At 36.5% G+C, this 23,930-nt stretch overlaps 2 protein-coding genes and 1 long non-coding RNA gene across 3 annotated transcripts; all 3 read left to right on the forward strand.

Annotated features, from left to right (window-relative positions):
• Positions 1-684: 684 nt before the first annotated feature.
• On the forward strand, positions 685-3,524 carry LOC137246679 (transcription initiation factor TFIID subunit 1-like). Its single transcript, XM_067777699.1, has 5 exons — positions 685-1,051; positions 2,116-2,394; positions 2,468-2,802; positions 2,861-2,966; positions 3,034-3,524. Exons 3-5 carry the CDS (start codon positions 2,762-2,764, stop codon positions 3,175-3,177), a joined length of 291 nt encoding a protein of 96 aa, XP_067633800.1. The 5' UTR covers positions 685-1,051; positions 2,116-2,394; positions 2,468-2,761; the 3' UTR covers positions 3,178-3,524.
• A 24-nt stretch (positions 3,525-3,548) lies between these two features.
• On the forward strand, positions 3,549-4,393 carry LOC137246680 (transcription initiation factor TFIID subunit 1-like). Its single transcript, XM_067777700.1, has 4 exons — positions 3,549-3,643; positions 3,705-3,954; positions 4,043-4,154; positions 4,221-4,393. The coding sequence occupies exons 2-4, from the start codon at positions 3,722-3,724 to the stop codon at positions 4,287-4,289; spliced, it is 414 nt and encodes a 137-aa protein (XP_067633801.1). The 5' UTR covers positions 3,549-3,643; positions 3,705-3,721; the 3' UTR covers positions 4,290-4,393.
• Positions 4,394-10,524: 6,131 nt separating this feature from the next.
• Positions 10,525-21,932, forward strand: LOC137246681 (uncharacterized). Its single transcript, XR_010951642.1, has 3 exons — positions 10,525-10,709; positions 10,768-11,109; positions 21,858-21,932. It is a non-coding gene; the product is annotated as an uncharacterized lncRNA (long non-coding RNA).
• Positions 21,933-23,930: the final 1,998 nt, after the last annotated feature.

Genomic DNA, 23,930 nt, shown 5'->3' on the forward strand with positions numbered 1-23,930 from the left:
TGACCAAAAACGCACACAGCCACACGAATTTTTGACAGGGGTGACGATTTGGAATGAAAAATTCTGTAAATGAAATAGCATGTTGACAATTTTAGCTTTCCCACTATGTATCGTGCTCTCTCGCACCTATTATATTCATACGGATGGTGAAACACGTCATTGTTGCTTGCAAAAATATGTTCTGCTAGTCCGCCATTTCTAATGAGCATCGGTGTCGGCGGTGAAAATTTCAAGTTTGCCAAATAAATTATGTAAATAAGAGTTTATTTGGAGGACCTGAGGCGTTGGTCTGATATATATTATTATTCAGAAAATGTGAAAAAATTCAACTTGCATTCGTAATACCCAACAATCAAAATACAACACACAACTTGGACTTGGCGTCTTCTCGAAATATTTGGAAAATCAATTACGATTTATGTCTAGCGTTAGAGAACTTTACGAACAACAACAATATGGGGAGATTGAAGAATTTGAACCTGCACTACAAAATAATATAAATAACTTAGCGATGTTGGATATAAGTGTTTGGAAAGTGAATTTAATATGTATTTATGTTTGTAGTTGTACAATATTACAAATTCTAATATTTTGCCAGAAAACAATTGTTGCACTTCGTGCACGTCTCCAACAAATGGAATCAACAACACAATACGTTTCGTTGCCTGGAAATCGAGCACAAATGGAAAAAAGTAACAAACTCCAAGAAACCACCAACGGACATGCCTGTAGAAAAGTGGTTAACGAAATCTTACAGCGTAAAGAACAACGTAAAGCTCATCGACAAGAAATAGCAAAAAGACATACTGCAGCGGCTCAAGAACGTATGCGTATTATTTCTTTATTGGCTCACAATGATAGAGGTATCGATACATTTGGCTTAAACGACAATGATATGGATGTGTATAAATCAATAAATAAGGATAACGAAAGCGGCAGTAAAAGTGATAATGATAAGCTACTTGAATGTGAAAACATTTTACGTCAATATGATCCATCCTTTAAGCTGCAAAGCTTGACTCAAAGCTGTGATATGGCCGAAAACTATCAAGTGAGTACATCAAAGACTTATTTTTTGGTAATTTGCTTTGGAGTGCTCCTTACTTTATGTTCAGTAAAGCGTATCACCAAAAACACGTTCAAAATGTGGCCCCCGGGTTAGAACACTTAAGACTATTTGTATTAATACAAATTATTTACAGGCTATTGTAAAAATTCAAGAATCTGTTCATTGCTTCGAAACGTCGGTAATTCTATACGACAGCATGACACTCTTAATACACCTCCAAAACTATAGAGAGGAGTGTCAAAAGACGCGTTTTGGCGACAGGTTCGCGAACCCGAAAACGGGAAACAAAAATTTTGAGTCGTTCAAAAGATATTGACGAACAACCGAAATATTACCCCGGATCCCTCCGAATGCGGGGGTTCGATCCATGGTATTTTTGCGCAGAACAATGTTTTGCGTTGACGGCCTTCGGTCGCGCTTATAAAAAATTACCTTGGCCGATCCACCAAAATCCCTTTGAAAACACATTTTTTCCTCGGTACAAAAAAAACATTACAACCACCTGAATAGTTGCACTTTCTTTTGTAAATATCTCTCTAGTTACGTAGAATTTTTTTTCCGTTTTCGGAACGCGACTTTTGACACCCATCCCGATATTTTTGGATGTGAATTAAGAGTGCCATGCTGTCGTATAGAATTACCGAAACGCCCTTTAGCTTTTGACAAAGCGAATTATGGAGGTGTAGAAGGAGCTGTCCCAATACATTATAGAATATATGCTATTTATTTCTACCCTTTCCTGGGTCGATCATCAAACCCTGAAAATCACTCTTTATCATCACTTTTTAGAATCTTTTTTGAATAACTTTGCTGATTAAATTTTAAGTTTTCATAAAATGGCACAAAAAGGATAATCAAATTTGTTTGTTTAGATGATCAGAGATGGGTAGTTTTGATTACCTTAAGAATTAAATTAAATTCCCCCTTAAGTATTCGACGAAAGTAATCAATTCCTTTCCTCCACAGCAAAAGAATTAATTACATTTCAGTTCTTTAAAAAAATACCAAAAGCAATTTCTTTTGTTCAATATATGCGAATGATATAGAAATAAAAGGCGAACCTATAGCAGACGATGCATTTTTGATGGTATCAGAATTACATTGGGAGGATGAAGTTGTATGGGATGGCAATGATATCAAAGCAAAAGTGATGCAAAAATGTAATTCACACACAATAGCAGCCGGCTGGTTACCTTCCAGTGGTTCGCGCACTGCTGGAGTATTTAGTCAACCAGGCAAAACTAATCCCGTCTCGGGTAAAACGAGCAGTGCAAAAATGCAAAGTGTAGTAGCAGTGGATCCTCAAACAAAAAAGTCAGTCAAATGTAAGTAAATAAAATACAAATTTATACAGAGTAATGAAAATGAAACCCAATGAATAACATCATACATTTTTAGCATATAAAGAAAACCAATGGAGAATGAAAAATTAATACATGGAAAATGGGAGGATGAAATTATTTGGGATGCTAAATAAATGACTAAATTACCAAAACCCAAAGTGCTTACGCTTGATCCAAATAGTGAAAATATTATACTTGGCATACCCGATGACATTGATCCTTCGAAAATAAGCAAGAATACAGGACCACCACTTAAAATTAAAATACCACATCCTCATGTTAAAAATCAAAGATTTTATTGGGTAAAGCAGGTGTTATTAATGCATTGACCGAATATACACCGCCACCAATGAGTCCAGATCGTGATCCGTTTAATATATCAAATGATTCGTGAGTCTATTGCAAAAACATCATAAAACGTTTGTTAACTAAAGAGTAATTTCCACAGCTATTATCAACCCAAGACTGAACCGACACTGCGTCTGAAAGTGGGTGGCGGCAATTTAATACAAAACTCGACACCTGTAGTTCAATTGCGTTCACCATTTATATCGGTATGTTGTTCACTTTTATAGTTTAATTCTGTATATACATACTCTCTTTGTTTCCATTAACACTCAGACGTATATGGGTCCAATGAAAATACGTGGCTTTCATCGTCCACCGCTTAAACGTAAAGACGGCGATATAATTTTATGCGAAATTTGTGAAGAGCATCCACCTTTAATGAATCAAGTAGAGTTGCAATGCATTATTTCTTTCTAGTTCAATAAAAAAAAATCCCAATTTCTTTTATAACAAAAACTGGGTTGGCATGTGTTCCAAATTAAAAAATATTATAAACGCAAAGCTGCAAAGAATAATGGCACTCAGGATTTCAAAAATGGTGAAGTCGCATTTGCGCACACCAGCCCCTTTTTGGGAATACTTCATCCTGGTCAATGCATACAGACAGAAAATAATATGTATCGTGCACCTATCTATCTACAGCAAATTAGTCACACCGATTTCCTTCTTATTCGCAATCGTAGCAATTATTGGATACGTGATGTTAATGCTGTCTTTACAGTGGGACAGGAATGTCCCCTTTATGAAGTGCCCGGTCCAAATTCGATTTTATACAGGCAAAAAATAAGAAAACTGCAAAATGCTTATTAAAATTAAAAAAAATATTTTAAAATTTTCCTTTATCGTTTATTTTGGAAAACTAATGATAATCCATATCGCATACGTATGTATGATATTAAACGCTCATTTTCAGCTCATTTGTAAATGTTTAAAACAATGTGCAGATTTTAAAAGTACTGGCATGGATTGCAATTGGTGGGTTATAAAACCCGAATTCCGTTTACCCTCCGAGGAAGAAATACGCGCCATTGTTTCATCCGAACAATGTTGCGCTTTCTTTAGTATTATTGCGCAGCGTTTAAAAGATGCTGGCTATGGTGAAAAATTCTTACTCGCTCCACAAGAGGATGACGATGAAGAAGCGCAGTTGAAGTTGGATGATGAAGTGAAGGTTGAGCCTTCGAATACCTCGCGGTAAGTTCAAAGAACTTGTAGAATGGTATAAATTTTCGATAATGATATATATATGGAATATTAAATTGATCATCTCTTCTGTTTACAGAACTTATATACAAGCCATGCGCGGAAAGTGTCTTCTACAATTGACTGGGCCGGCAGATCCAACTGGATGTGGAGAAGGTTTTTCTTATGTGCGCGTACCCAAAAAGCCAACGGTGAGTTGCTACGATATTGTCATGCATACATTTCAGTGATTTATTTACTTATATTTTTTTTCACAGCAAACGAAACAGGAGCAAAAGTCACAACCTAAGCGCACTGTCACCGGCAGAGATGACAGTCTGGTCTAATGCAGTCATAATCCGGTCAAATGCCACCTCAACACCCTATGCACCAGACATTTGGTGGCCATGTACGGTTGCCAGACGTACTGATTTAAGCAGGACAGTACTGAATTTTCACAATTCCCAGTTCATTACGCAAATGTCCTGATTTTTTACAATTCCTTCCTGTACTGTTTTGTACTGATTTTTCTGTCTCGACATATTTAATCACAAAACTTCAGAAGTTATTTCACCTGATTAAAAAAAAATTTTTTGATTTTCATGATCAGAGTCGCTCTATTCTGTTTTGAACGCTTTGAAATACGCGAAGTGCTTTGCAAAAAGCAAGAAAATTGGAAAAAAAAGTTATCTGGAAAAAAAATTCCAGTACAATGATAATAAATTTGAAAAATTTAAAGTATTTCGTTTAGGGAACGAAATGAATTTCTCTCAATTCACGGAAATAATTAATGATTTTTTGAGGAATATTTAGAATAAGGTGCCACGATTTTCCAACTTTTCTTTTTTTCGAGGGGTGGCGGGGGTCCTAAAAATCACAAAATTATCATCCGCAACTCTAGGAAACTCTTAGTTTATGAAATATAAGCCTTTTAATTTCCAAATTTAGTAAAATTTCAACTTAAGTCCTGCACTTAAAATTCGGGTCGATAGCGATATCAAAAGACGCGTATTTGCGTCGGGATTCAGAATCCGAAAGCAGAAACTACATTTTTTTATCTCGTTTAAAAGTTATTCGCGGAAAACCCGTCGGTACTATTGTCGCTTTTTCGTTGTTGCAATTAAACAAATGAAGGTGATGAATAGTGTTGCCAGCTCCGCAACAATATCTTTTTAACTTGGTAGAAGATTATAAGGTGGTGACACGTCGACATAAATGCAAACAAACACACACTATCAATGTATTTTGTTTTGTAATTCTCTGAATAATTTGAAACTAATGTATTTAATTGGAACAAGTGAAGAATACATACATTTGTCAAAAAAAAAAAAAAAAATAGAAAATTGGACTTTATAGAGATTTTTATGCTGATTCCAACGGTAATTCTGCGTAGAACACTTTCTGCATAGGCGGCCTTCGGCCGCGCTTATAAAAAATAACCATGGGCTACGCCATGCCAAGTCCGGGTGTGTGGTATAACCGTGGCTACCGCCACGGTGATGTCCTTCTGCGTAGTACACCCTTCTGCGCAGCACCCCTAAATAATATTAGACTACGATTATTAAGTGTTTTACAAAAACAAAATACATTAATAGTGTATGCTTGTTTGCATTTATGTCGACGTGCCACCACCTTATAATGTTCTACCAAGATAAAAAGATATTGTTGCGGAGCTGGCAACACTATTCACCACCGTCATTTGTTTAATTGCAACAACGAACAAGTAAGGAAGGCTAAGTTCGGGTGTAACCGGACATTACATACTCAGTTGAGAGCTGTGGAGACAAAGTAAGGGAAAATCACCATGTTGTAAAAAGAACCTAGGGTAACCCTGGAATGTGTTTGTATGACATGTGTATCAAATGGAAGGTATTAAAGAGTATTTGAAGAGGAAGTGGACCATAGTTCTATAGATGGACGCCATTTAGGGATATCGCCATAAAGGTGGACCAGGCCTGACTCTAGAATTTGCTTGTACGATATGGGTATCAAATGAAATGTGTTAATGATAATTTTAAAAGGGAATGGGCCTAAGTTCTATAGGTGGACGCCTTTTCGAGATATCGCCATAAAGGTGGACCAGGGGTGACTCTAGAATTTATTTTGTACGATATGGGTATCAAATGAAAGGTATTAATGAGTATTTTAAAAGGGCGTGGGCCTAAGTTCTATAGATGGACGCCGTTTCGAGATATCGCCATAAAGATGGATCAGGGGTGACTCTAGAATTTGTTTGTACGATATGAGTATCAAATGAAAGGTGTTAATGAGTATTTTAAAAGGGCGTGGTCCTTAGTTCTATAGGTGGACGCCTTTTCGAAATATCGCCATAAAGGTGGACCAGGGGTGACTCTAGAATTTGTTTGTACTATATGGGTATCAAATGAAAGGTGTTGATGAGTATTTTGAAAGGGAGTGGGTCTTAGTTCTACAGGTGGACGCCTTTTCGGAATATCGTTATAAAAGTGGACCAGGGTTGACTCTAGAATGCGTTTGTACAATATGGGTATCAAACGAAAGGTGTTAATAAGTGTTTATAAAAGGGAGTTGGCCTTAGTTCTATAGGTGGACGCCTTTTCGGAATATCGTTATAAAAGTGGACGAGGGTTGACTCTAGAATGCGTTTGTATAATATGGGTATCAAATGAAAGGTGTTAATGAGTATTTTAAAAGGGCGTGGGCCTTAGTTCTATAGGTGGACGCTTTTTCGAGATATCGCCATAAAGGTGGACCAGGGGTGACTCTAGAATTTGTTTGTACGATATGGGTATCAAATGAAAGGTGTTAATGAGTAATTTAAAAGGGCGTGGGCCTTAGTTCTATAGGTGGACGCTTTTTCGAAATATCGCCATAAAGGTGGACCAGGGGTGACTCTAGAATTTGTTTGTACGATATGGGTATCAAATGAAAGGTGTTAATGAGTATTTTAAAAAGGAGTGGGCCTTAGTTCTATATGTGGACCAGGGGTGACTCTAGAATTTGTTTGTACTGTTTGGGTATCAAATGAAAGGTGTTAATGAGTATTTTAAAAGGGCGTGGGCCTTAGTTCTATAGGTGGATGCCTTTTCGAGATATCGCCATAACGTTTGTACGATATGGGTATCAAATGAAAGGTGTTAATGAGTATTTTAAAAGGGCGTGGGCCCTAGTTCTTAACGTGGACGCCTTTCCGAAATATCGCCATAAAGGTGGACCAGGGGCGACTCTAGAATTTGTTTGTACGAAATGGGTATCAAATGAAAGGTGTTAATGAGTATTTTAAAAAGGAGTGCGCCTTAGTTCTATATGTGGACACATTTTCGAGATATCGCCATAAACGTGGACCAGGGGTGACTCTAGAATGTGTTTGTACGATATGGGTATCAAATTAAAGGTATTAATGAGGGTTTTAAAAGGGAGTGGCCCCTAGTTGTATATGTGAAGGCGTTTTCGAGATATCGACCAAAATGTGGACCAGGGTGATCCAGAACATCATCTTTCGGGTACCGCTAATTTATTTATATATGTAATACCACGAACAGTATTCCTTCCAAGATTCCAAGGGCTTTTGATTTCGCCCTGCAAAACTTTTTCATTTTCTGCTACTTAATATGGTAGGTGTCACACCCATTTTGCCAAGTTTTTTTCTAAAGTTATATTTTGCGTCAATAGACCAATACAATTACCATGTTTCATCCCTTTTTTCGTATTTGGTATATAATTATGGCATTTTTTTCATTTTTCGTAATTTTCGATATCGAAAAAGTGGGCGTGGTCATAGTCGGATTTCGGCCATTTTTTACACCAATACAAAGTAAGTTCAGATAAGTACGTCAACTGAGTTTAGTAAAGATATATCGATTTTTGCTCAAGTTATCGTGTTAACGGCCGAGCGGAAGGACAGACGGTCGACTGTGTATAAAAACTGGGCGTGGCTTCAACCGATTTCGCCCTTTTTCACAGAAAACAGTTACCGTCCTAGAATCTAAGCCTCTACCAAATTTCACAAGGATTGGTAAATTTTTTTCGACTTATGGCATTAAAAGTATCCTAGACAAATTAAATGAAAAAGGGCGGAGCCACGCCCATTTTGCTATTTTCTTTTATTTTTGTATTTTGTTGCACCATATCATTACTGGAGTTGAATGTTGACATAATTTACTTATATACTGTAAAGATATTAACTTTTCTTTTGAAATTTGAATTAAAAAAAAAAATTTTTTAAAGTGGGCGTGGTCGTTCTCCGATTTTGCTAATTTTTATTAAACAAGCATATAGTAATAAGTGTAACGTTCCTGCCAAATTTCATCATGATATCTTCAAACGGTTGCCAAATTACAGCTTGCAAAACTTCTAAATTGCCTTCTTTTAGAAGTGGGCGGTGCCACGCCCATTGTCCAAAATTTTACTAGTTTTCTATTCTGAGTCATAAGTTCAACTCACCTACCAAGTTTCATCGCTTTATCCGTATCTGGTAAGGAATTATCGCACTTTTTCTATTTTTCGAAATTTTCGATATCGAAAAAGTGGGCGTGGTTATTGTCCGATATCGTTCATTTTAAATAGCGATCTGAGATGAGTGCCCAGGAAGCTACATACTAAATTTCATCAAGATATCTCAAAATTTACTCAAGTTATCGTGTTAACGGACAGACGGACGGACGGACGTACGGACACGGTTCAATCGATTTTTTTTTCGATACTGATGATTTTGATATATGGAAGTCTATATCTATCTCGATTCCTTTATACCTGTACAACCAACCGTTATCCAATCAAAGTTAATATACTCTGTGAGCTCTTCTCAACTGAGTATAAAAAAGCGACAATAGTACCGACGGGTTTTCCGAATAACTTTTAAACGAGATAAAAAATGTAGTTTCTGCTTTCGGATTCTGAATCTTGACGCAAATGCGCGTCTTTTGATATCGCTACCGACATGTGCGACCCGAATTTTAAGTGCAGGACTTAAGTTGAAATTTTACTAAATTTGGAAATTAAAAAGCTTATATTTCAGAAACTAAGAGTTTCCTAGAGTTGCGGATGATAATTTTATGATTTTTAGGCCCCCTCTACCCCTACAAATCAGCAAAAGTTTGAAAATCGTGGCACCTTATATAAAATCCAACTCGATTTTTTTTTATACAGGCATCGATTTAAATATGCTGTTTGATGAATTTGTTCTTACAAACGAAACAAATAGTTCAAATTTTGAAAATAAATGGATACCATTTTTCAATAGTGGCTCTTTTCCCCAGTTTGAAAAAATTTTTAACGTTATTTTCCCAATTCCACATTCCAACGCAGCTGTTGAGCGAATATTTAGTTTAATGTTTGCAGCGTGGAGTAAAGAAAGAGATCGCCTTTTAGTTAAATCAATTGAAAGTGAACTTCAAATAAAAGTAAATTTTAAAATGAATTGCGAGGAGTTTATTAAATTTTTAAAAAACAATGGCGGCCAAAAACTAATCAAAATGGCACAAAAATCAAACAAGTATTAGGAAAAACGTATATCCGTATGAATATGTAGAAAATAATTTAATTTTATTATACATAAATATATGCTGTAAATGTTACAATGTATGAATCAATCAGTATGTGGATATACATACGTGAATATAATGGAACTTATTCATCTCTAAATAAGCATGAGCGTACAAGGACGCCGTACATGAATAGTATATACCTAAATATGTACAAATTAATGTATATTTTCTTTTTTAATGAATTCTTAATAAAACTCGCTGTGAATTATAGATATTTTGTTTTTAACAAAAGTATACTGAATTGTCCTGATTTTTTAGAGTTAAAATAGCCGAATGTACTGAGTTTCCCCAAAAGAAATCTGGCAACCCTATGGCCATGAGAAACATGGTCCTCCAGGTATGCCGCCCGCATCTACTGGACCAGGTGAGGCAATGACACCACATCCAGTTATACCAAGGTATATACCACAACAGCAACTGGGTTACGCAATGCCACGATAGCAGCAGCAACAACCTCCCCAGCTTGGCTATCTGCCAATGCCACAACATCCGGGCTATCCACCACAACCTCAACAGCCAGGTTTACCTCTACAACAACCAGGTGCACCTCGTGGTTACATGGCTCAAATGATGCCACCAACACAACCTGGGCAGGCGCCAATGCCCAGTCAACCACCCAAGCCTAGCCAACCCAAAATACCCGAACGTCTTGGTTATAATGTATGCTAATACAACTAATATATTTCAAAATTTGCTGATGATTATTTTTGTGTTATTTTCTTTAGCAACCACCTGCACCTGTTACTGGTAAATATCAACAGCCGTAACAGTATGATCAAGCCCAACGCCGTTTAGATCCCGATCAGATGCCAAATCCGATAAGCGTTATCATTGAAAATCAAAATAGCGCTGGTGGTACTTTTATTACAAATGAACAGGGTTTATTACCACCATTGGTGACCACAAAATATGTGGTAGAAAATCAGGGTAACTCTTCGCAACGTTACGTTAGGTACCGATATTCGAAATTAATTTTTTGTTTGGCAATTACATTGATCTTTCTCGTTTGCAGGCCTTTTTGTATTGCATATCTGCAACAGCTGATTTATTAAAAACAACAGCTTTGTCCTTTACACTTACCATGTCCCCAATGGCACGCACGGTTGAGGGTGAATATGAGCCACCCATTGTAAATTTTGGTGAATTGGGTCCAGTTAGATGTAATCATTTGCAAGGCTAAAATGCAACTTGTATATGCCGGTCGTCGTTTCCAATGTCTAATATGTAAAGTAACAACAGATGGTAAGAAAAAATCATTCACTTTTACTTGTGTTCATTGATCCATATTTTTTCTCAACAGTGCCAACTGAATATTTCCAACATTTGTGCCACACCGGACAGCGTGTCGATAAATATGAACGTCCTGAAATTGTATTGGGTACATATGAGTTTTGTGTACAAAATGTGTGGGTACCGATAGCTCTAAAGGTAAACCTCAACTCATATCCAACATCAATGCCTCGCAATCAATTGTGGACGCTGTACGCACTACATTGGGCCCACGCAGTATGGACAAGCTTATTGCTGATTGCAGTGGTAAGGCCACAATTGCAAATGATGGTGCAACCATTATGAAACTATTGGATATTGTGCATCCAGCCGCAAAACTCTAATCGACATCGCCAAATCTCAAGATGCTGAGGTAATTTTTTTTGTTATATTAGAATGTGTAGAATACAAATTTTTCTCTTATCAGGTCGGCGACGGCACCACTTCAGTAGTACTTTAAGCAGGTGAAATCTTAAAACAAGTTAACCCATATGTTGAGGAAGGCGTACATGCACGTATCCATCATTAAAGCTATACGTAAAGCATTACAATTATGCATGACCAAAATATGTCATGGCTGTACATGTCGAAGTGCCAATCAAAGGAACAACAACGTGCTTTATTGGAAAAATGCGCTGCCACAGCAATGTCCTCCAAACTTATTCTTCAACAAAAAGATTCCTTTTCTAAAATGGTTGGGGACGCTGTACTTTCCTTTGATTGACCAAAGTCGTACAAAAAATATAAAATCGCATTAAGAAAAATAGTTATATTTAAGAATTCATGAGCTTAACACCGGCTTATAATAACTGAATTTCAATTATTATGTTTTCTAAGAGAAACTGAAAAGAAAGAAACATTTACTGGCATACCGCCAACGTAATCATCACCAGGAAATTTTGTAATGTTATCAAAAGGTTTCACCGGGATTCGAACCGTGTATCACATGGTGAAACTGCAGTAGCCTTTAACCACTAGGCCATCCTGCTGGTATTTGTTTCCATGCTTAATTCAGTGTTTCTCATTTCTACACTTACAATACAATTGAGAAATTTTGTCTCTATATTGATTTGTGTGCCATGTAGATTTGTTTTTGTAAAGTTCTTCTTCGTTGCGAATGAGAAGCTTTGTAAACTCGGCTTCGGTTGTACATATATATGTATGTTTGTTTAATGGTGTGTTCAGTTTTATACTTATATTTACGAATTCATGAGCTTAACACCGGCTTATAATTTAATTTCAATTATTATGTTTTCTAATAGAAACTGAAAAGAAAGAAACATTTACTGGCATATTGCGATGGACCCATTTCGAAAACCGCCAACGTAATCATCATCAGGCAATTTTGTAATGTTATCAAAGGTTTCACCGGGATTCGAACCGTGAATCACATGGTGAAACTGCAGTAGCCTTTAACCACTAGGCCATCCTGCTGGTATTTGTTTTCATGCTTAATTCAATTTTTCTCATTTCTACACTAACAACACAATTGAGACATTTTGTCTCTATATTGATTTGTGTGCCATGTAGATTTGTTTTTGTAAAGTTCTTCTTCGTTGCGAATGAGAAGCTTTGTAAACTCAATGTAAGCTCAATGTTGTTAGAAAAGTAAATTAAGCATGAAAACAAATACCAGCAGGATGGCCTAGTGGTTAAAGGCTTATGCAGTTTCACCATGTGTTTCACGGTTCAAATCCCGGTGAAACCTTTGATAACATTACAAAATTGCCTGATGATGATTACGTTGGCGGGTTTCGAAATGGGTCCATCGCAATATGCCAGTAAATGTTTCTTTCTTTTCAGTTTCTGTTAGAAAACATAATAATTGAAATTCAATTATTATAAGCCGGTGTTAAGCTCATGAATTCTTAAATATAAGTATAAAACTGAACACACCATTAAACAAACATACATATATATGTACAACTGAGCCCGAGTTTAAAAGCTTCTCATTCGCAACGAAGAAGAACTTTACAAAACAAATCTACATGGCACCCAAATCAATATAGAGACAAAATGTCTCAATTGTGTTGTTAACGTAGAAATGAGAAAAACTTAATTAAGCATGAAAACAAATACCAGCAGGATGGCCTAGTGGTTAAAGGCTACTGCAGTTTCACCATGTGATTCACGGTTCGAATCCCGGTGAAACCTTTGATAACATTACAAAATTGCCTGATGATGATTACGTTGGCGGTTTTCGAAATGGGTCCATCGCAATATGCCAACAAATGTTTCTTTCTTTTCAGTTTCTCTTAGAAAACATTATAATTGAAATTCAATTATTATAAGCCGGTTTTAAGCTCATGAATTCTTAAATATAAGTATAAAACTGAACACACTATTAAACAAACATACATATATATGTACAACTGAGCCCGAGTTTACAAAGCTTCTCATTCGCAACGAAGAAGAACTTTACAAAAACAAATCTACATGGCACACAAATCAATATAGAGACAAAATGTCTCAATTGTGTTGTTAGCGTAGAAATGAGAAGAACTGAATTAAGCATGAAAACAAATACCAACAGGACGGCCTTGTGGTTAAAGGCTACTGCAGTTTCACCATGTGATTCACGATTCGAATCCCAGTGAAACCTTTGATAACATTACAAAATTCCCTGATGATGATTACGTTGGCGGGTTTCGAAATGGGTCCATCGCAATATGCCAGTAAATGTTTCTTTCTTTTCAGTTTCTCTTAGAAAACATAATAATTGAAATTCAATTATTATAAGCCGGTTTTAAGCTCATGAATTCTTAAATATAAGTATAAAACCGAACACACCATTAAACAAACATACATATATATGTACAACTGAGCCCGAGTTTACAAAGCTTCTCATTCGCAACGAAGAAGAACTTTACAAAAAGAAATCTACATGGCACACAAATCAATATAGAGACAAAATGTCTCAATTGTGTTGTTAGCGTAGAAATGAGAAAAACTGAATTAAGCATGAAAATAAATACCAGCAGGATGGCCTAGTGGTTAAAGGCTACTGTAGTTTCACCATGTGATTCACGGTTTGAATCCCGGTGAAATCTTTGATAACATTACAAAATTGCCTGATGATGATTACGTTGGCGGTTTTCGAAATGGGTCCATCGAAATATGCCAGTAAATGTTTTTCTTTTCAGTTTATCTTAGAAAACATAATAATTGAAATTCAATTATTATAAGCCGGTTTTAAGCACATGAATTCTTAAATATAAGTATAAACTGAACACACCATTAAACAAACATACATAAATATGTACAACTGAGCCCGAGTTTACAAAACTTCTCATTCGCAACGAAGAAGAACTTTACAAAAACAAATCTACATGGCACACAAATCAATATAGAACAAAATGTCTCAATTGTGTTGTTAGTGTAGAAATAAGAAAAACTGAATTAAGCATGAAAACAAATACCAGAAGGATGGCCTAGTGGTTAAAGGCTACTGTATTTTCACCATGTGATTCACGGTTCGAATCCCGGTGAAATCTTTGATAACATTACAAAATTGCCTGATGATGATTACGTTGGCGGTTTTCGAAATGGGTCCATCGAAATATGCCAGTAAATGTTTCTTTCTTTTCAGTTTCTCTTAGAAAACATAATAATTGAAATTCAATTATTATAAGCCGGTGTTAAGATCATGAATTCTTGAATATAAGTATAAAACTGAACACACCATTAAACAAACATACTGTAACGAATGTTAGTAGCACTGAGCGATGCTACCGTCTCTAAGCCGATGCTAAGCAGTGACGTGAACTCACATCCATAGATCAATCATTATGTATCTACATAAACGAAACAATAATTGCGTCTACACATATGTACCATGTACGTATACGAGCAGCGGAGAGTCAATGCACAAACACATGCATATATCTGAGATACTCCTGAAAGTATGCAATGAGAAAAACTATAAAATCATGCAATTATAGTTACAGTTGAGAAGTTTGAGAGCTGCTGGGAGAGTAGATACTGGAAGCGCCTAGAAGATGCGAACGTTGAAATCCGAGAGTATAAAAGACGGCAATTGTAGAGGCGCTGGAATTCAGTTTGATTTGAGATTTCGATTAAGACGCTATCTAGCGAGCAAGAGCAGTATTATTTTGAATAGTAGAGTTCCATTTGAGCTATCAATCAGTTTGGTTATTAAGCAAGCTATTCGTTGCACAGTTTGAGCGTTATTGTGAAGTACTTTAATAAAGGCCATTTTGCATTATTATATATTGGAGTTATTTATTCAACAGTTTAGTGATTCGAACTTAGCAGAAGGGCAAATAAGAAAATTTGCAAGTAAAATCGTTACAATTGGTGTCAGAAGAGGAATTGTTGAATAAATTCCAGAGGACAACAAGGACATGGCAAAGTTCAGTGAATTCAAGATCCAGCAACTAAAGAAGGAGTTGGAGAGCCGTGGATAGAACACAAGCGGCGTTAAACTTGAACTTCAGGCACTGCTACGAGAGGCAATGGAAGCAGAAGGAATTAATGTGGAAGAGTATGTCTTTCATCTTGATGGCGAAGAGACAACCAAAATTGAAGAGAAAAACGAAACATCGCAGACGGTTATCAGCACAGACTTGAACATGATTTTAGCTGCAATATCTGCTCAAACATCGACAGTGTCATCTCAACTGGAAGAGCAGAAGACATATATGGCATCACAACTTGAATCGCAGGAGAACCGTATAACATCCAAGATGGAAACACAATTGGAAGAACAGAAAACATACATGGCGTCACAAATTGCAGAACAATTAAAAGAACAAGAGGCACGAATAACATTACAGCTCGAAGCACAAGAAGAGCGTATCTCAACCAAGCTGGAGGCACAGGAAACAAAATTCTCATCGCAGCTGGAGGCTGTTAGTGAACGACAAAATAAAGTGGAGGCCGAGATGGATGCTTTGAAAGATCGGATTCAGGAGTTACAATTGAACCGTCCAATCACTTCAACGTCTACGCTGAAGGTAAAATCCCCAACGTTTGATGGTTCTGTTCCATTCCAGGTATTTAAGCTCCAATTTGAGAAGACGTCGGCAGCGAACAACTGGAATGCTGAAGATAAAGGTGCAGCTCTGTTCGTGGCATTGAAAGGGCCAGCAGCCGAAATCCTACAAACGATTTCCGAAGGAGAGCGGGACAACTATGAAGCATTGATGGCCGCTGTCGAGAGACGTTATGGAAGCGAGCATAGGAAACAGATATTCCAAATTGAGTTGCAAAACCGTCACCAAAGAGCGAATGAGACTTTGCAGGAGTTTGCCTCGGATGTTGAAAGGTTGGCTGATCTCGCAAATGCGGACGCACCCGTGGAATACACCGAGAGGGTAAAAATCCGGAGTTTTATAAATGGCATACGGGACGTAGAAACGAAGCGAGCGACATATGTAAACCCAAACCCTACATTCGCAGAAACGGTATCCCATGCACTGACTCAAGAAACAGCATTGCTTCTGTGTAAGCCAGTTTACAAAGCACGTCGTGTGGAGGTAGAAAGGCCAGAGTGGGTAGACGCAATATTAGAGGCGCTGAAAGGATCGCAAAAGCGGTGTGAAAAAGTTAACAAATGTTTCAAATGCGGGAAGTCCGGTCACATTGCCCGTCATTGCGATCTTGATCCTAGTAGTTCCAACAATGTGGGTGGCCGTAAACGCCAAGCTGGAGGAGATGAGCAAGAGCGAGTAAGAGGTAGAGATCGAGAGCAAGATCGAGCTATTGAATGAACTGCGATATCTGTGTTGCAAATTGGTAGAAAATCGAGTAGTCTTACCGTCAGAGGGAATGTGGATGGCAAAGAACATGTACTGACTGTAGATACGGGCGCATCTCATTCCTTGATTCGATCTTATTTGGTCCACAGGAGAGTAGTCATTACCTGGAGCAAGGATACGTACGGTCACAGGCGAGTATAACCAAGTCCAGGGAGAAGTGATATGTGAAGTCCTAATTGGGAAGGTCATGGTTTTACACAAATTCGTTGTGGCGGAGATCGTTGATGAAGTCATATTGGGAGTGGACTTCTTGGGTGACCATGACATCAGGATCGATATGCGGAGAAAAATTATGCGCTATAAGAACCAGGACATACCACTTAATTTTAGTTTGGAGAAGGGTTCAGCAGTAATCGGGTACTGGTGGAGAAGACTCGACGAAGGCCACGAAATTCAAAGGTAAAGGTTGATGGAACAAATGGGCCAAACAAATCAAAACCGAAGGTACCTGTGAGAGAAACACTGGCATTGAAAAGCCCTAACGGACGTACTAAAACGAAGGAAAGGATTTCGCAGAAAGAGTGCAAGGGTGGTTTCAAGCCAAGGCACACTACTGTTGTGAAGCGTCGGAACGATACTGATTATGCAAAGAAAATCCGTCCAGCGCAAGCTCTACGAAGTAGTTCATTGGCCAAACAACAGGGTGTGAAGGAACGGCCCAGGGTAATAGTAGTATGATGAAACACTGGCATGACAAGAACTTTATTTCGGAAGATTTCTTGGCGGGAGATTTGGTACTGTTAAACAACCCTCACCGGCGGAAAGGTGTTCCAGCCAAATTTCGGTGCAGTTGAGAAGGCCCGTACAAGGTTGCGAAGAAGATCAGTGATACCATCTACCGCATACAAAGCATTGAGAAACCACGTAGTAGAAGAGTGGTACATTTGGAGATGCAAGCGACGTTTAGATCGGGAGATTTGTCTGATCGGGACGATCAGACTTAGTTGGAGGGCAGTGTAACGAATGTTAGCAGCACTGAGCGATGCTATCGTCTCTAAGCCGATGCTAAGCAGTGACGTGAATTCACATCCATAGATCAATAATTATGTATCTACATAAAAGAAACAATAATTGCGTCTACACATATGTACCATGTATATATCTGAGATACTCCTGAAAGTATGCAATGAGAAAAACTATAAAATCATGCAAATGTCGTTACAGCTGAGAAGTTTGGGAGCTGCTGGACTAGTAGATTCTGGAAGCGCCTAGAAGATGCGAACGTTGAAATCCGAGAGTATAAAAGGCGGCAATTGTAGAGGCGCTGGAATTCAGTTTGATTTGAGATTTCGATTAAGACGCTATCTAGCGATCAAGAGCAGTATTATTTTTAATAGTAGAGTTTCATTTGAGCTATCAATCAGTTTGGTTATTAAGCAAGCTATTCGTTGCACAGTTTGAGCGTTATTGTGAAGTACTTTAATAAAGGCCATTTTGCATTATTACATATAGGAGTTATTTATTAAACAGTTTAGTGATTCGAACTTAGCAGAAGGGCAAATAAGAGGATTTGCAAGTAAAATCGTCACAAATTGTCATCAATGTCCTCTAACGGGAGTCCAAAGGACAAGAGGACAGTATTTTGGCAGGCCTGTAGCTTTTTCCAGTGGGTAGTTTTTAGGCTTGGCGACCATATAGGGGACGCGTAGCACGCAATCGGCTGGCCAATTACTTTGAGCGTTTCTTTGTCTTTTCCCCAAGTAGTGCCAGCGAGATGAGTATTGGCAGGTGGTCGGATGTTAATGTTACCATAGGCTGTCAGTTGACGCAGTTTACGAGTCCTGCGCTCACGATTGATATATATGGCAAACTGTGACAGCTTCCTACCATACGATTGGGGGCGTCACCTCACTTCTGCTGTCCGCCTGCAAGTTTGAATGCCATAGGTCGTGATGGGTATTGAAATCGCCTAAGATAATGCGATTCTCGCCAGTGAGTAACGCACTGATATTAGGCCGATATCCACTGGGGCAGCAGGTGGCAGGAGGGATGTAGATATTGATGATTTCTAGGTTTATATCGGCTGACCGGACAGATAAGCCATGACGTTCCAGGACACTGTACCTGCGGCCGATTTCGGGATCAAATATATGATATTGCACTGAGTGGTGTATGATAAACGCTAGACCGTCTCCATTCCCGCTCTCGCTATCTTTTCTGTGGACATTGTACCCAGAACAGGTCTGCAGAGCAGATCTTGCTGTGAGTTTAGTCTCTTGAATCGCAGCAATGCGGATGTTGTGCCGCTTCATGAAATCTCTGTGATCTTACCAGTTAAGCCATTACAGTTTAACTGCAGAATTCTGAAGTGCAACGGGGGAGACGTCTCACAGTGGCGCCTTTTGAGTTGTTTCTTTGCAAAAATCATAACTTTTGAATTAATGAAGATATTTTAAAAATTTAAAATGCAAATGAAAGCTAATTATTTGAAGTTTTATTGTGTGAAAGCTAAGAATGTCACAGATACAGGGTGCTACAAAAAAAATCGTCAGTTTCTAAATTTTTTAGAAAAATGCAAAAACAAAATGTTTTTAGTAAAAAATAAAAAAAAAGTGAGATTTGTCTTATAATGTATAATGACGTATTTAAGCATTAAATAAGATAAACTAATGATTTTGATAAGATAGCGTGGCGCTGCCTACTTATGATAAAAAGTTTTATCTAAGTAGTCACGTAATCAATAACTACCAAAATCGATAGACGTATTGTTTCTTTTAAATGGCAATACTCTTATAAAACTCAAATGTCCGTTTTTGGTGCCACAATAACAAGGTGCTTCAAAATTCATCGTAAAAATTTACATGTTTTTTAATTTACAAGCCAAATATGTATTTTATTAATAACTAAAAGTTATTGAAAGTGGTTCAATGAAATTTTATTTGAGCTAAAGATTAAACAGATAACGAATTTTGGAAAAGGGGAGTGGCACTGCCCATTTATGCTAAAAAGTTTGATCTTAGTAACTGCTTTACCAATTTGAACCAAACTCGATAGACCTATTGATTTCTATAAAAATTTAATACTCTTTTGAAGGCGAAATGCCTAAGCTTTAAAACAAATTTGATAAACTTTAGAGAAGTGCAATAACGAAAAGTATATATTTATAAATTACTAAATTAATTCTTTAATTGAAATAAAAAATTAACTTGTACATAGATATCTTATTTTTGAATAAATTAACAAAATTGATTAGTAAATCTCTTTTTCATTGTTGTGATAAGAAGTGAGAAACTTACGTTATCTTAGATTTTCAAAGTCCTTTTGGCTCTTCTTACAAATTAGACATTTCATTGTAGATGTCGTCCTTGTTATTAAGTTCAAAACTTTTCCATCGACGATTGTTAGAAGAAAATCATGCTTTATTGTAATGACATTCCCCTCTTCAATTTCAATTATTGTTGGTTCTAATTTGGCAATTTGATTTTTTATATCACTCACTGTAGCTTTTATGAGTTCCGAAGACTCCTTCTCGTATTTAAATAATATCGGGCGGCACAATATAGTTGATGACGGATGTGGATTTTTCCAATATTCTGAAGCTTCATCTTTTAGTCGTAATGGAACAATAGAAGCCATAAACATATTACTATATGTAATTGTTTCATCGTCTACATTTATTCTTTGTTTATATGCACTTTGTCCTGATGATCCACCACAGCACCACTTAGTTATCAATGCTAGCTCCTTTGGCAGTGATTTCAACTTTTCTTCAGTAAAACTTTGAAGGAGTCGTAGCTCAATGCCAGCTGATACATCGGTTATTATGGGACTTAGAGGAACTGCTTCTTTCTTGGCTTGAGTAATTTTTTGTATTCAGGTAAAATATCGGCATTACGTTGCAATAATGACTTACGCAACATAATATATAATTTATTCGTTAAACCGAGATCTATAAACAGCGCCAAAGCTTCTTCGGGAGTGTATTTCCTAGGTAGCGTATTTGGTGGTGTGGGAATGCTGTTTTTGATCCTCATCAGTCGCACTGGACTTGCTACCGCAACTACCTCTGTTATATGAGACTTCACGTTTTCTTCATCTTTTTTATATTTAATAGCCAGTGCTTCTGAAAGATGATTCGTGGCCATAGCTTTTGTGGTATCAGCCAGCTTCCTTTTCCTTGTGTAGGTAGAACAATTTTCTATGGGTTTTTTTGGTCTCTCTCTAGTTGGATTGGTTGACGTGCTAGGCGTTTCTTCGTCCAAAAAAGTATTGTCAGCTAGCAACTTTTCATGCTAACTTAGAAATTTTGAATTTTTACGATAAACTTCCTTCCATTTTATTTCTATCATAATGTATTGTAAACCATTTTTTTCTTCCAGGCCTTCCTTTTCTTTAATGCTTGTTTCACTCGCTAATTCTCTCATAATAGCCTCAACGAAGTCCCGTCTTGACTTTGTAGATTTAAACACCGCAAATAGTCTCGAGTTTTCTAGATACATATTAGAATTGGCTTCGAGTGTATCTGACTAAATATTAAACTGTGAACTATATTTAAAAACAGTATCCACTTTATTTAACAGAATACTTAGTTCCTTAATCTCCAAAAGACGAATGATAATGTGCATTGTGTGATGGATAGCTTTATATACCTACTCAAATTATTAAAATGAATTTCATTTTTTTTTCCATCAAAGTTTTAAAAAGGCCCTAAAAATAGGCATTTCGAAAAACAGGTATATCCGCCAACTTTTAACAAAAAAAAAAACAATTTTTTTTTTGTTTCAATCCTAAATTAAATTATCTTTAATTGCTATACAAGAAAACGACAACCGGCCGCCTCAATAAGGGTTTTTAGAATGTTGCCTAGGCAATATTGTCGGAATTTAAATATTTTAAAATTTTTAAATATCTGGTTTTGCATCTAGGGGCCTCATATATTCTTTATTTGGGAAAAAATGACTAAATCTAATGATATGCTTTAAATAAATGCTTATATTATATGTTATGTTTGGTTATTATATTTAAAAATAATTGTTTTTGTTTTTATCGGCCTATTGATAAATCATTCAAGGTTCGTATCGAGCTCAATATTTTTTTCTAATGATAATTATTGTTATTTTTTAATTTTTCTAAATTTGAAAAATTGTATTTTGTTTTTTTTTTTTTTTTTTGGAATAGTAAGTAGAAAATTTTTCAGAAAACCTGCCATAGCTGCGCAGATAGATCCATTTCGAAGGGTGCTAAGCCTTCATCATCAGTACGCTTTAGGCATGCTGCGCTAACCATTTAGCTATACAATGATAGTTCAATATATTTTACAATATATAAAATCCTTAGTTAAATTAAAAAAATGCCAACAGTGTCCTTACAAATTTAAAATATAAATTTTCTCATCCTCTAGATGCTGGCCGAAAACCAAATAAAGTTGGCTAAAAATAAAGAAAAGCAGACGGAGGCAACGTCTGCAATGGTCAAGGCAATTGAAAAAATGGGAAAAGGGTTGGAAGTGTGTGCCGAAGCTTTCAAAGAACTGTCAGGTGCAATACTAAACAAAGACTAATTTACCAAATAATTAAGTATAAGATATTTATAAAGTAGGTTTAATATAAATATATATTTTTAGTTTATACGTATCGCTAACATCAACCATAAAGCCATTTTAGAGTTAGTTTAGTTTTGTTTTTTACATTCGCTTGTTTTTTTTTTAACTTTTCATAGATTAATGTTTCATGCTCCTTTTCATTAATGCATTACCTTTTCCCACTGATTATGTAAATATTTTTAGTTGTTGAAAATGCGCTTTATATTTGACGATAGCGATACTATTAAGGTTGACTTTCTAGTCATTTTAAATGAATTTCCTTTCTTAATTTTCGACTTGAAATGAATTGTACCTGTTTCGTTATTCGTTTTATATAACGTTTGATGTTGACGTTTTTTTTAAATATGTTAAAGACATTAAAGATGTTTAGTTTTTAAAAATATGTTTAATTATTACGCGAAACGTATGCAACTTAAGGAAACCGTTAAACACTTTTAAAATCTTAATTTAATAAATCTTAATTTAATAAAATCTTATTGTATTAATCATAAATTATTTAAAAGATAAATAAATACGGTACTGTTTAATGGCTTACTTGAAAAAAGGTGCATATATTTCGAACTATACTTACATACTTTATAAACCAAAATAAAATAAATAAATGTGATACGAAAGTTATTTATTATAGGTCTGCATAATAACAAATTAGTTTTCCTATGGGAATCTTGAAAACTGCTTTTAACTAAATTCCGCAGTATTTTTAAAACTTGCAACTTTTTCAATGTGTTTAATAAATTTAACAAAAGTCCATGAAATAAAAAAAATGTAAATGTTTCGTATTAAATTCATTTTTGTTTTATTTGGATTAATAAAAATAATTAATATATGAATACTTATATATTATAATACTCGAATGAATTTGGTACTTAATAGAAGGTAAGTACTAAATTTCATGGCAATATAAAAATTGGAAGTAATGAAACTTGAAAAAAAAACCCGTCTTTTGTAAAATTTCTCGTTTGGCTCACACGTCTTTTTTGTGCACAGGGCTCGATATGCACGTATGCTTAGGAAAAGAAAGTATTTATCAATCTCTCTTGGACACGTTTGCCAGCGGAAGACACTGAACTTATATTATCGGGATTGTCGTCCGTCAGCGGGCCCAAGACTAAGTTCATGTCTTCAATTTCAGTTGGCTGGTCGCCCAAACGAATATTATGCAAGATTTCACACGCATGTACAACGTTACCAGCCAAAACTGGCTCATATTGAAGAGTCCTGTGTTGCGACAAACAACGCCAAGTTCCTTTTAATACACCAAATAGTCTCTCAATAGGATTTCTGGCTTTGCATAGCGCCTCGTTATACCGAAAATTGGGCGTACCTTCGGGTTGGTTCGGTAAAGGCGTCATAAGCCACGGCCCCAAGGGATATCCAGAATCTCCTGCAAGTTGCGTATCAAAAAATTACATGAATTTCGCTGTAAACTGTATAGAAATACCTATCAGAAACAAGTTCCGGTATCCATTTTGATGGTCTCTCTGCAAAATTCGTCATGGCGAGAAAAATTTGGAAATTTGGCATTTATGTTTAAGATTTTTAGATTCGGTTTATATATCTACGAAAAAATGTACATGTTATATATATAGGACAATATATTTTATATTAACTTTACCATTTGAACATTTATGGAGTGATATCCATGATGGTTCACGTACGCTTCCTCATGATGTTTCGGAGCCAAAATGGCAAAGTGCGTACAGTCAATTGCACCTATCGTACCGCACCTATCGTACGAATGGCGCAGGTGCGGCAGTAAAAACCTCTATTGCTGCTTGACGATCCGCTTCAGTCATAGGGAACATAATCTCCTCATAAAGCATGGCGGAGTTTATGGCATCGGTTACTCGGTGGATGCAGCGGCTTATTGTG

Source organism: Eurosta solidaginis, chromosome 3 (genome assembly GCF_040869045.1).
Source record: "Eurosta solidaginis isolate ZX-2024a chromosome 3, ASM4086904v1, whole genome shotgun sequence".
Lineage (NCBI taxonomy): Eukaryota > Metazoa > Arthropoda > Insecta > Diptera > Tephritidae > Eurosta > Eurosta solidaginis.